Source organism: Gallinula chloropus (assembly GCF_964237585.1).
Source record: "Gallinula chloropus genome assembly, chromosome: 4".
In the NCBI taxonomy this organism is placed as follows: Eukaryota; Metazoa; Chordata; class Aves; order Gruiformes; family Rallidae; genus Gallinula; species Gallinula chloropus.
The window spans coordinates 27,653,709-27,666,740 of NC_140088.1; the positions used below are offsets into that span (position 1 = coordinate 27,653,709).

Genomic DNA, 13,032 nt, shown 5'->3' on the forward strand with positions numbered 1-13,032 from the left:
TGTCCAACTGTACAGGTCCAAGGAAATAGGACACCTTACCTTGAATCTCCCACCTTTTACAGGATTACCTTGAGACTTTAGATTACCTTGCTATTTGGCCCTTCTAACAACCAAAGTAAAACCACACAAAACATCCAAACCCAAACTAGTCTAGCTTGAAACTTGCAGAAGACACTGAAAGATTAGAAATACCTGATCACCAGGAGAGCTGCAAACACCTTGTCCTGTTCTCTTGGTACTGCATCCTCCTTCCCACTCCAGCTTTAGGCCTCACCAGAAAGGCAGCCAAGAGGTACAACATCTACTGCAACTGGTAGGCAGGCACATATTCAACAAACAAGTTACATTTCTTTAAAGGGACCCTACATACATCCCTGTCATAACAGGTCATTGACTTATCAGGGTGGGATGTTGAACACAGTCACTGAAGCCAAGTGTGGAATTTTAATTGGTTTTTTCCTGTCTTACCACCTTGTGCTTTTTTTTTTTTTCTTTTTTTAAATTTCAAGAAAGAATCCTGTGCCTCCAATTATCCACCCATTATAATTCCCTCCCAACTCAGTTTTTGGAAGGCTACAAGACTGACAAGAAAACAAGGTTCTATCTGCAGAAGAGCTGCAGTCAGTGCAAGTGGTATTATGGAACAACTGTACTTCCACTCCCAACATGGCAGAGCTTTGTATACAGGTACAGTTTATTTCTCATGCTACTCTGTCCCCACTCTGTGGGCTAAGCAAGCCAAAACTGCACCCAGCAACACATATTACTGTTCCAGGTACCATTTCCTTCCACATGTGAACTGAGAACCAAGTGCCTGAATTTACGTGCAGAGTAACAAGGGAGAAAAATGATACAGACAGATGATGTAAATCCATTTTTCAAAAATCAGTTTTATCTTTAATTGTTACATTCCAAAGGGGATATATGAAAGTTAGTCATCTAGCAACTGTATACCTCCCAATGAATACAGAAGCACAGATAAAAAAATACACCTAACTCCCAAGATGACAGGTGCTGTAGAAAGTATGTGCCTTCACCATCAATCCAGACAAATGCAGGAAAATTTTTATAATAAATACTTCATCATATACTAACTCCTGAGACTTTACCCATGAAAAGGAAGGGAAAAGATATTTTTTTAAAGACATATCATATACATACAATGTATTAAGCTATGAAAGCAAAATAGAACGAAATACCAACACTGTCTTGATATGCACTGCATTTGAGTTTATCTACATCACAGTACTTTAAATATGCAGCTCAAAGAGTCAGTGTCCATTTAAGTCTTGCCTTAAATCTGCAAACATCACTTGACATACAAGCATCTTGAAAGTACGAGTGCAAGAAACCAAATGATGAATACAGCCAATCAGGATTTCATTCTCCAATATGAAAACTACACCACAAGATTTATATTTCCAGTACCTAGCATTAGTCAGCAGAAAATCCAAGTATATTTACAAAAGGTCTTTACATAAAGTGATTAGTGAGCTGTATAAGCAATTACTGTGTTCTCAGGTACTTTTTAACCACATAAATAGTAGAGAGAAATATAGTTAAAAACCACCATAAAGTCACAACTGTAAATAAGGTACCACAGTGGCAACCCAAGATACCTCAGGGTTTGTTTTCATTTCAGTTTTGTTAGTAAAAGCCATTTGAAAATGTAAAGATTGTAACTTTTGGTTAACTGATCTTTTTAAATTGCTCCCACTCCAGTGAATTCCTTCAAGTTCAAATACTTTATTTTTTTTCAATCAACAATGAACCATCCAAGAAAACCCTTCTGGATTGGCAGGATCAGGAAGACGTAAGTCAGCTCTTTTCAATCAGTCTACTATGCTTCTCTGGAGTTACTTCACTGAGACAATTAACTCAGCACAACGTGGCGATCAAAGACAGACTTGCGTTGCTCTTGGACCTGTAGCTTCCAGCGCTGCTGGGCATACTCCACTTTGTTCAAGACATTGGCACGGCTCCGAGAACGAGCCAGCACATCGTGTGCATTTGCAAAAGGCTGGTGATCCTGGAAGGGCAGAAATCCTTCGTTAGACCTCCCCACAATTCCACTGAGCAATTTATTCCTGGCTTTTGTAGTTACATTCCAAAGGACGTGGGTTGTTTTTTACTGTTTGTTTGGGCTGTTTTGTTTGTTGTTTTTAAGGCAAAAAAGCTATTTCAACAAACTGGTCAGTAATAATGACTAAGCAAGTTTTTAGATAATTAGAACTGTACTCCAATTTCTTACTCAAAGAAAGTTCCACAGGCTTCCCAAACTTAATTGTACTACCAATTATTTGCTGCTCCCAGACATCACTGATCTGCAAGATCAGAGCCACAGCCTTGCATCCATTAGCAGCTGGTAGGACAGAAGTCTAGACCAGACACAAGTGCTGGGAGCCTCCTGTCACTGTTCTGTTGTGATTGCACTTTAAAAACTGAATTAGAGAGGCAGTTCTCTGCCAGCTCTTGGCCATTTACCATCAGGCAGTTCAGGATGTTCACACACAGCTTCTATATAAAACCAACACACTCTGATGTTTACTAAACTAAACCTATTGTACTGGACTGTCTAAAAGCACAGTGTCAATACAGCTGTTTAAGTGACAGAGCTCAACAATGTCTGTTTAATATTGACTATTTTCTTACAGTACCTGCAAAGTTTTATGTTCTTGTAGTAAATATAACCAAGTTATAAACTGTAAGAGTTGGAACTGACCTTCTTATTTGGTTATCAAACTGGTTTGGACAAAATCGCGTTGCTGAAGCTATGTCAGAAAGCAACATATATACAATGCATAAAGAAAAATAATCTAATTATTAAATAACTGTCTTTTGTATGTCTATACTTCATATTCCTTTTTTCCCCAGAACACTTTTGAAGACATTTACATTTATTTGTGATACAGCAAGTAGACTAGCTCAATAATAATAATCCTTAGTAGTACAGTGATTACCATTAATGATACCCACTGAGGCAGTGCCTGGAAGCCCCAAAGCCACACATTAGTCTCACTGGGCTAAGAAATACCCTCACAGAGAACAAGAGACCATCCCTGAGCCAAAGAGCTATTAATGTCCCCATAAAAAAATTATGCAGTTGGCTAAACCTAGAATGGGCAGTTAACAGGTGACAAATCACTTCATTCACAGGGAAATAAAGTCACAACAGCAACACATTTGTACTATAAAATAGATGGTGGAAGGGAAAGTAGAGAACAACCTAGATTGTACTGGCTTTCCAGATACACAAATCTCAGCTCAAAGCCTAACTACTGTCAACTTCTATGTAAACAAGGTGGGAAAGCAAATTTAAGGGGAAAGAGGTCTACAGAAGAGCGTTACATTCATCAGTTGCCATTGCCATCAGCAGACAAGGAGAAAGAGCAAATATACTGGCTTGACATTCAGCCACCAAAAAAAAAAAAATAAAAAAAGGACACTGCATTTCCAAAGGATCAACACCTCAACAAGGCAAGGATGGGGAGGTCACAGAATCACAGAATACTTTGTGTTAGAAAGGACCTCAAAGATCACAGCTCCAACCCCCCTGCCATGGGCAGGGACACCCCTTCACTAGACCAGACTGCCCAAAGCCCCATCCAACCTGTCCTTAAACACTTTCAGGGCTTCCACAGCCTCTCTGGGCAGCCTCTTCCAGGGCCTCACCGCAATCACAGTAAAGAATTTCTTCCCAACATTTAATCTAAACCTACCCTCTTTCAGCTTGAAGCCATTGCCCCTGTCCTATCACTACACGCCCTGGTTAGCGGTCCCTCTCCCACTTTCCTGTAGGGCCCCTTTCAGTACTGGTGTGCCACAATTAGGTCTCCCTGGGGCCTCCTCTTCTCCAGGCTGAACAAGCCCAACTCCCTCAGCCTGTTTTCGTAGGAGAGGTGCTCCAGCCCCCAATCATCTTCACGGCCCTTCTCTGGACTATTTTATCTTCACTAGCACAGGAAGGAGGAACACAAACTAAGAAGTGCTTTTTGCTCCCACCACTACTGCAGATAATGAAGCACAAGTAACGGTCACAGTAACAGTTACAACAAAACCTGAAGTTAGAGATGAAAGCAGACATTAAGGTGAATTTGTTCTGCAGTTTATCTGCAGAATAAGTCTGCAGTCTGCCATGAGACTTCTTTCACTTCTTCCACCTACACCTGGAAAATTCTAACCCAGATTTGGAAGTAACAGTATAATGTGTCTAATGTACAAGATAAAAATAATTTGTCTGAGGTATAGCATACAGCACAAGTTCACTTAATTCAAATAGAAATCTATCCATTTTGCTGTAAGAATGCAGACAGATGTTTTCCTATTTTCTGGAGAAATGCTTGAATCTGAATACTTAATATTCCTCCCTGTAGAACAGAAACACCTTTTTAAGTCAAGACAGTGGTGTGGCCACTGCTAGTGGAAAGACAGTAGAACTAAAGAATATTGTTTTCTTCAGTTTACTAGTAATGACAGTTGTCACTCCAAAACAAAAAACAACCTGGAGAAACAGAGTGCACACAGCTCACACTAAAATCCACGGGTACATAGCATAACAGAACATAGCACTTACTGGTTTTGATACCTTCAGATCTATAAAGCCACTGAAGCCACAGGGAGACAGAATTACATGGCTTTTAAACAGATCTTTAGAAGTGTTGCCATCATAATTTTGTTTATCTCCTCTGCCTAACTTCCTACTTCTTTGAAGGAAGGATGAAAATATTCTTAATGATCTATTCTAAGACAGTAATAAATATGGTGTTTTTGCCTAGCTCCCACTTATTTCAACAGTAATTAAGTGCTGATGTTTGCTAAAAGGCTTAAGGTAAGCAGAGAGCAACCCTCCTATTTCATACTCTGGGCTTAGTTTCAGAAATTCTTTCTAAGGTCACCCCACACCTGAAGCATATTTGATGAATAAAATCAGTGCTTCTTGAGGGCTCAGCATAGCAAGTACATTGATGCTGAGACATCAGAATTATTTTATCAGGTTGTATGCTTCAACAGTGACACTTTACCACCAACTCATCTGCCATTTTCAGTAAGCCTTCCTCACAATACACTAGAGTGATACTTCTCCCTGGCATGTAGATCTATCAGAAGCAAAGCCATAGCCCAGGGTTTTATAGTATGCTGTGCCCCACTTCAACAAACAGATGACCTACTCCAAACACTAAGTATTCTTTATCCACACTGACTAGGTACTGAACTATCTCACTCTTTCCCATACAAAGTTTCATAAATATTTAGATTCTCCTCATGCAGTGGTACTGGAGACAATTTTGTTCCATTGCTATTAGAAGTCAAAAGCTCTGCATTAGATTAGGCAAGGCAGGAACAACAGGAAACTGAGCCACTAGTGGGCTACCCCCCTTTTCCTCCCAAAAAATAGGCTGTTCTGATCTGTTGGACTATACTATCACATTCTGGTTTCTAGCAGTAATACTAAGAAATTATTTCACCATTCACTAAAGTAATTTCCTCTTGAATTTTTACCATCAAAAAATTCAAATTGGGGCAATAGAAGATGCAACACCTCTGTTTCTGTAGAAAGAAATCTAAGCAGTAAGCAATCTGCATAAATGAGATCACTAGCAAGGCTGTATGGATCATTAACACTGCAGAAGTTATGCTTCCTATATACCTACTCTGTTTCTTCTTTGAGAAAATAACTTGTGTCTAGACCTGGGATATAACTGAAGCACTCATCTCACTACTTTCTAGCACAGTGAAAAATGAAAGAGTGTCTTCACAAAAATCATCACACAGCTTCCTCTTCCCTCTCCCTTCGGGAGAAGCACTTACACCACCTCACAGAAAAAGCTGTTCCTCCCAAACAGTTAGGTAACACCTAACCACCCCGGTCTTTATGCTACCTCAAGCACACAAGCACTCTGCTGAACTCACCCCAATGTCTTCATCGCTCTGTATGAGCTGTGAATGTCCAAAGAGACGTCTCTTCAGTATAGGTTCCACCAGCGTAAGGTACACCATGTACAGAAGAAGTAGGCCCAAAATAGACAGGTATATGATGATTGTAACCTACAGAATGCAAGCACAGTTTAAGCAGAATTGTGACATTGCCCATACAATCTCTCAAAAGGCAGCAAGGACCAAGACACAATTACACGCAAAGTTTAGCAAAGATCAACAGGCTCATCATAGTGTCATCAGATTACTTAAAACCCACATAGAAAAACCACTAAACTACAATCTGGTATTAGAAGGGTTCAGGGCAGACAGACATTAGTTTAAAATGCTTTCTCCTAGTGAGAAAATCTTTGCTAAAAATCTTATTTTATTCCTCTTAAAACAACTCTGTGTTATGTATCTCACCTCAACCAAGACTGTTCAGTTTGGCCATTAAACCATAGTGACAAATTTAGGGGGATCTGCATAATCTCCATTCTCTAGCATAGATCTGCATGCAGACAGTCACTAAGAAAAATGGAAAGGCAAAAAGAAATACCAAACTTCTACAAGACCAAAAAAAGTAGCCTGTGTTATAACAGAAGAAAATATACACCGCACAGACTTTTCACCCCAGCCTAGGGCTCAATGGCTCTAACAGGCCAGAAATACAGAATCATCTCTTACAGTAAACATGGACAATTTTTCTCTTTCTAGCTTGCCAACATACAAAGCAAACTTCTAGTAACCAAGACAGCTGAACGAGAAGCCCTCTAAAATACTAGTGAAACCATACAGTCTAAAGCTTGACAAACTGCCCTACAACACACAGAATTTCAGCAAGGTTTAACACTTAATGTCAGAAGTGGAGATCTTCAATAACCGATCTCAAGCCCACTCCTTCAGTTAGAGCTTGATGCTACCAAGGTAACTTGTGAGCTGCTGTAGAAAATTTTCCCCCATTAAAAAGAATTACTTCTCAAAAATATAACACACTTTCTAATCAGTTGGCATATATTAAATACTTCAACAGAATTAGATTGTTTACCTTAATCGTGACAGAGCTTCTCTCTTCATATTTGCATTCACAGCGTAAACAGTATGCTTCTACATCAGGTCCAGGGACAGGCATAGGTTCAACCACATGAAGACAATCACTGAAGACAGACAGAAACTGCTTGGTCAGTTCTGAGCTGGTTTTAGCTTATCTGTTGCACTATGCATATGGACCCCAGCTACACCAGCTGAGAAACCACCTTTGCTACAGTTTAGCTGTTCTAAATTATAGGCATCCAAGATAATAAAATAAATCCCTACTCCACAATTACTTCACTTAAACAAGAAATTCAGCTATTGACATGCTGCTAAACAAGTTTAAGGCCTTTCTAACCCAATACAATGTTTTCATTTTTCAGTGAAAGTATTAGAGCTCTTAACAAGTCCAAGGATTCGGGTTCCAGCACAAATGCATCATGTGACACTGACATCACAGATGACAGTAAATTCCAGCTATGCACTTCATCCTTCATCATACTCAAAAAGGCTTTTATTCTATGCACTATATGAAGACAGGTTAACCTCCCTTCGGTGCTTGCTAACAGAAGTTCATTTTTCTTGCAATCAGAATTTGAAGAGGAAATTTGTCAGATGGGTTGTTTCTCTAAGCAACAAGCTAGTGAATAGACAGCATTTAGTTTTCAGTATGACAGTAGTTTTTCAGTACGACACATGGATGTGAAAGGATAATTAAAAAGATTACAAAATCAGTCAGTCCCACACCAAAAGCATGGTTGACAATCTCAGAGGCACTCTACACCTCAGCACTAAAATCCAGCTGCTATGAGACAACTATTTCCATCAGTAATTTATGGAATTCTGGTCTTTTCACTGACTCAGGTTCAGAGTCCACATCCCAGGGCGCCTGTAGAGCACTAACAGAACAAAAATCATGTTTTCCACCTCTATGCTGGTTAAGTCAATGTCAGCACATGCAGTAACAGGTAATGAAGCAGAACACCTGAAGCGACAGCAGCACCCTCAGCTTCAACACGGGGCTAGATGGCAATCCTGCAAACACATGGCCAGACACTAACTCATCTTTTCTTTTGTATTTCTTCTTTGTAACTAAAGCTACTTAGTGTCAAGTCACATCCTCTGGAGGGGAGTGGAAGCTTATTTTTCCTCATTTATTTGGAAGTAGATTACATTCTTCTCCATGGAGGAGTACAGGCTTAAAGCTGCAGATCAAAAATGCATCTAAGTTACAATCTACACAATTTCAGCAGGACTGAAAGCTTGCATCAATATGCCACACAAGTATAGAAGGAAGCTTGTATGTAGCTTCAGTACAGTAGTAAGTCTGTTACTGTGAATATATATCAAATATCAGCATTTTTTCCCCTCCAGTTCAGCATTTCAAGTTGCTAGGAAGCGTGAAATCTATCAGAACCTTCTAGTTTTGATGATGTGTTTTCTTGGACTATGATTCCATGGCAATTTTAGAGGAAAAAGTAGAAAAGGCTGATCCTCCCACTCAACTGCCTCTATATTACCATGTTCTCCCTTGCACCCACAGTAACAGCCCCGAGGAAGAAGCTCGTTCAAGGCAAGCTAGGCTAGTCAGAAGGGCAGCTTCTGCACCAAGAGATTTCCACAGCTTGTAGGCAGGGTGTCCTCCCTCCACACCCATGACTACCACCAGAGTCCTCTGCACACCAGTATTTCCAAACGTTAAAAATGCAAACACCAACGCTTTCCAAGTGGGTTACAATTAACCCCATAGGTGCTTAGACACCACTATGCTTTCCTAGCATGTTGTCCAACAGAACAGGATTGCCCAAAATAGCTCCAAATCTGAGTCCAGAAGGGTGAATGCTTTGATTGGTGTCATATAACACCAGCCCATATTGATGCTAGCACAGTTTGCCAGTCTGAAGCCAAAGAACAGGCCATTCCGAGTGAAAGAACTAAAGCATCTAAATAAGTATAATGATGCACATTACAGGTTCAACATTAAAAATTAAACTTTCATTTTATGTCCGGACAAGACAGCAGTAAGTCCTCCTTATACTGTACATAATTCATAAAGACACTGAAAATTGATCTGTCTCCTGTCTCATGAGGAGAGGACGCATGATGATGCGCATCAGCCAGCTCTAGTCAATAACAAGCCACTTGCACTGATGCAGAACCCAAAGCACAGCACTACATTTGTCAATTTTACTGCACATAAACTAGCAATCAAGCTAGAAGACATTTCAAACAGAAGATCAAAGCCATAAAATGTTCCCAGATGGTCACTTAAGAAATGATCTCAACAAAACCAGATTTAAGACAGGAAGATAGATTTTTTTGAGATTCTGTATGCATCAGTATCTGTCACCACAAAATTAGTCAAACCGTTAAAGATATTGTTTTCTTTCAATCAGTACTAGTATTGATGTAAGAGGAAGCACAGTCTTTTCTGCTAGTAAAGCACACACTCTGCAGTACCCACCGAAAAAAATCCATTTTCATTTGCAGGGTGATAGTGAACAATAAAACCAGTAACACTGCTACTCTGAAACATCTGCTGCAGATGGGATTCTCCCAGTATGTTTCACTGCTGCAACTTAATTTGTCATAGTAGGATTAACGTGGTGAAGTTAATTATGTGGGACAACAATAGTAATTTTGATTGCATGGCACATTTTATGTTTATTAGTTTACATTGAAATTTACAGTGTTGTTTCTTATAGTTCTCCTGATGGTAATTTAGTAAGTCAGGGCACAGCACTGCACATAGCTGCATTGCTAATTTCATTCCTACAAATTTTTTTTGTGGGCCTACTAGGGGCATGAAATTTTCATGATCAAGTTGCCAACCTGCTGCTACTGCTACACACCAGATTGAAAAGTCCTGTTACATAAATTCTTTATGTAACTGAGGAAGAGTCCATAAATCACGAAGTATGTCATTTTTTTTATAGATTGAACAAAGCATCTAAGCACTCCCAACACCAACACAACTCTAACAAATGGTGTTTCATCTGCATGATTCCCACAGACAATGATACACAAGTTGCAGTTACACATGGGAGCTACGGCAACATAATAAATCACTGCCACCTCAATTTCCTCCTCAACCTCTCATCCCTGGCCACGCACTTCAGCCCTCAGCTCAGAGAGGCATCTCACCAATGCCATAGCTAGCCTAAACAATACAAGAGCACACTGCTAGGGCTCGGAGATGCAAGACCTCTCTCTGAAAAAATGCATTGTGAGATGGCTCAGGCAGCATCATATAACTGCACTCTGGTTACAATTCTGAGTAACAACAGTCTCTAAATGATATAATGGGTTTCAAGAGTGGAGAAAGAGGAGATGATGCTCACAAGTCCTAGTTCCATGGCCAAGCTCTCTTGCTTTTACATCATTTCAAATCACTGAATTAAAACTACAATACCCTCTTTCTCCCTTCTAATTCCAAGTCTAAATAATTAGCAATGCAAGCAAGCAAGCCCAAACAGAAGACAGGGCAAAACCCGTGGATTTCAAGCCTTGTCCCTTGCTAGAACTGAATTCTGAAGTACTTTTAAAATAAAAGTTCCAATAAGTTACGTGAGAGATGTAACTTCTCCTGGCATCACTGTAAAAGACTCACATACAATCACTATGGAACAACACTTTAACCACCAAGACCCATTGCATACGTCACACACACTCACCAGTCTTTCTGTGAAACGTTTTTGTTGTAAATATGGCCTGAATGATCTTTGTAAGGAGGGCAGATGCATTTACATCGGACATCCTCAGAATTCTGTAAAGTAAACAACATGCTTAGAGTAAGTTATCATCAGTACCCATACCAGGATACAGAAAGCACTCTTCACATAATACATGAAATATTTAACACAAACTACTTGCACGTATCTTTCAGTAGTCTTACTCAGGATTTCCTTCAAGATTAAGAACCACCCTTCAAAATTACTAGGGAAGCTGAGCAATTTCTCAAGTAACACTATCATTTTACAGAGCAAACATCCTTCACAAGAACAATCTGGTGTTTAAGCTCACTCTTCTTTTTAAGAAAAAAGAACCACACACTCAGAAGTTGCTGATGGTGGCATACTCAACTATTCAATTTACAGTGACAGCTATGGAAGAGATACAGGAACAAGATTAAAACGAATGAAAGAATATTAACCCCAAACAGAGGTTGGCAAAAAAACCTGTGGGTAACTTTGCTTTCTCCAGCAAAGAGAAACAACTCTATAAATAAAACTACTAGAGGCACTAATATAACCTACAGTCCTTCTGCCTCAAACAGCAGCAAGATATCACAATGTAGGGGAAGAAATTACAAAACTGGCATTCCAAATGCAGGCAAAGTAAATGTGAAAAAAAACTTGTAAAAGCAAGTTTTTGAGAAACAAATTAACACTTGCATATGCAACAACCCATACTGCAGAAAGAAGTGAGGATAACTGTTAAAGATGTAGCAGCCAAAATTAACATTAAGAACACTACTGAGGAAAAAGGAGTTTCAGAAAGAAATCACTTTACATAGTGTATTAAAACAGGATAATTAATGCCTTTCCAAAAATCACACAAGCACAGAAAACACTACAGAGAACAGAGATGGTCAGCAAGGGGTTATACAACCAAGTCGTAGTAATTTATTTGAGCAAACAGCAGTAAGAGACAGAGGACAAGCGTTGCTTATCTAAGTTCAAGGCAATTTTTAACAGCATTACAAAAAAAAAAAAAGGCAAGCCTTAAGAACTGGCAATAAACTTGTACACTGAGCCATCGGGTCAGAGCACCACCAAGTGGGTACGGGTCACTTGGCAAGCCGTGGCTGCACTGGCCTCAACACAGGGAAGTCAAGCAGCTGATTATCGTTAAAAGGGAGAAATTCAGGTGTACTGGTACTCTGACAGTAGGAAAGGCTTTTACGGTTAGGATACACAGCCTCTCGGTCACAGAGGCGGTAAGTACACCACAAGGGCAGAGTACCTGCACACCCCCGAGCCAGGCGCGGCGGCAGGAGCCAGTGGAGAGACACAGGCCTGGCGAGAAGCGCTCCCCCAGGAAGTGAGCGGGGCGCCAAAGACGAGGCGCGGCGACCCCGGCCCCAGCAGCGCAGCTTTATGGCCAGCAAGGGCCTGCAGTTTTGCGCGGCCCCGGGCACCACGACACAACGACACACATTGCCACAAACTGAGGGCTGGCGCAACACCCGGGGGCTGGCGCAGGCACCGGCGACCCCAGGCAGACGGGCCCCGCTGCCCCCCGACACGCGACGCGCGGCCGGCACCGCCGCTCGCCCCTGGCACTTGCGACCCGGCCGAAACCACCGGGTCGGGTCTCCACCTAACGCGGGCCGAGGCGGTGACAGGGGAGAGGGAACGACCGGGAGGCCCCAAGCGACCAGCGGGGAAGAGGAGAGGAGGTCCCCGGTGCCGCGAAACGGGAAGGCGGCGGGGGAGCACCACCGCGGCCCGCTCCCTCCCACCACGCTCACCTTCGCCTCAGCGCCCAACCCCGCCAGAGCCACCAGCGCCAGCAGCGAGCAGAGACGCGCCCAAGCCCTGCAGCAGGCCGCCATGTCGGGCCCCGACAGCTTATCACCGCCGCGCCGCCGCCGGCCCCCCAGCGCCCGCCGCCATCACTTCCGCCTTCCGCCGGCCTCACGTGAGGCGGCGTCCGGCGGCGATGGCGGCCCTCGCCGAAACGGTGCCGCCGCCGGGCGGTTCCGGGGTCAGATGGTTCGTCCGTGCATACCGGCAGGCCCCGCGCGTCTCGGCGGGCACGGCATGCAGGCAGGGCCGCCGCGGACGGTCTCCGACTGGCCTGCGCTGCCGGGTTTCGGCCGGACACCCGGCGTGCGGGGCGCGGGGCTCGCCGCCATTAGGCGCTCGCGCCCCTCGGGGCGGCGGCCCCGGTGTGCCCGTCGCCCACCCGTCCGCACTGCGCTAACGGCTCCTCTCGGGGTGAGCCCCCCCCCCCCCCCCGAAGTGACACAAGGGGGACACAGGGAGCGAGCGCAGGAGCCGTGTGGCGTGAGCCAGCGGGTGGAGTCGTGTCCCGCAGGGTGCTCGCCCCGGCGGGTGGGCTTCAGAGGGCACGGGCAAGGGC

At 42.8% G+C, this 13,032-nt stretch overlaps 1 protein-coding gene across 1 annotated transcript; it reads right to left on the bottom strand.

Moving 5' to 3' along the window:
* Nucleotides 1-824: 824 nt before the first annotated feature.
* TMEM9B (TMEM9 domain family member B) lies at nucleotides 825-12,536 on the bottom strand. Its single transcript, XM_084264186.1, has 5 exons — nucleotides 12,419-12,536; nucleotides 10,620-10,711; nucleotides 6,962-7,070; nucleotides 5,911-6,045; nucleotides 825-2,029 (listed from the first exon to the last, which is right to left on the bottom strand). Exons 1-5 carry the CDS (start codon nucleotides 12,500-12,502, stop codon nucleotides 1,874-1,876), a joined length of 576 nt encoding a protein of 191 aa, XP_084120312.1. The 5' UTR covers nucleotides 12,503-12,536; the 3' UTR covers nucleotides 825-1,873.
* Between the last annotated feature and the right edge of the window lie 496 nt (nucleotides 12,537-13,032).

Coding starts and splice junctions, on each gene's coding strand:
- TMEM9B (XM_084264186.1), bottom strand. CDS start 12,502: ATGGCGGCCTGCTGCAGGGCTTGGGCGCGTCTCTGCTCGCTGCTGGCG. Junction 10,712..12,418: donor GGTTGGGCGCTGAGGCGAAG/GTGAGCGTGGTG, acceptor TTTACTTTACAG/AATTCTGAGGATGTCCGATG. Junction 6,046..6,961: donor GAAGCTCTGTCACGATTAAG/GTAAACAATCTA, acceptor TGCATTCTGTAG/GTTACAATCATCATATACCT.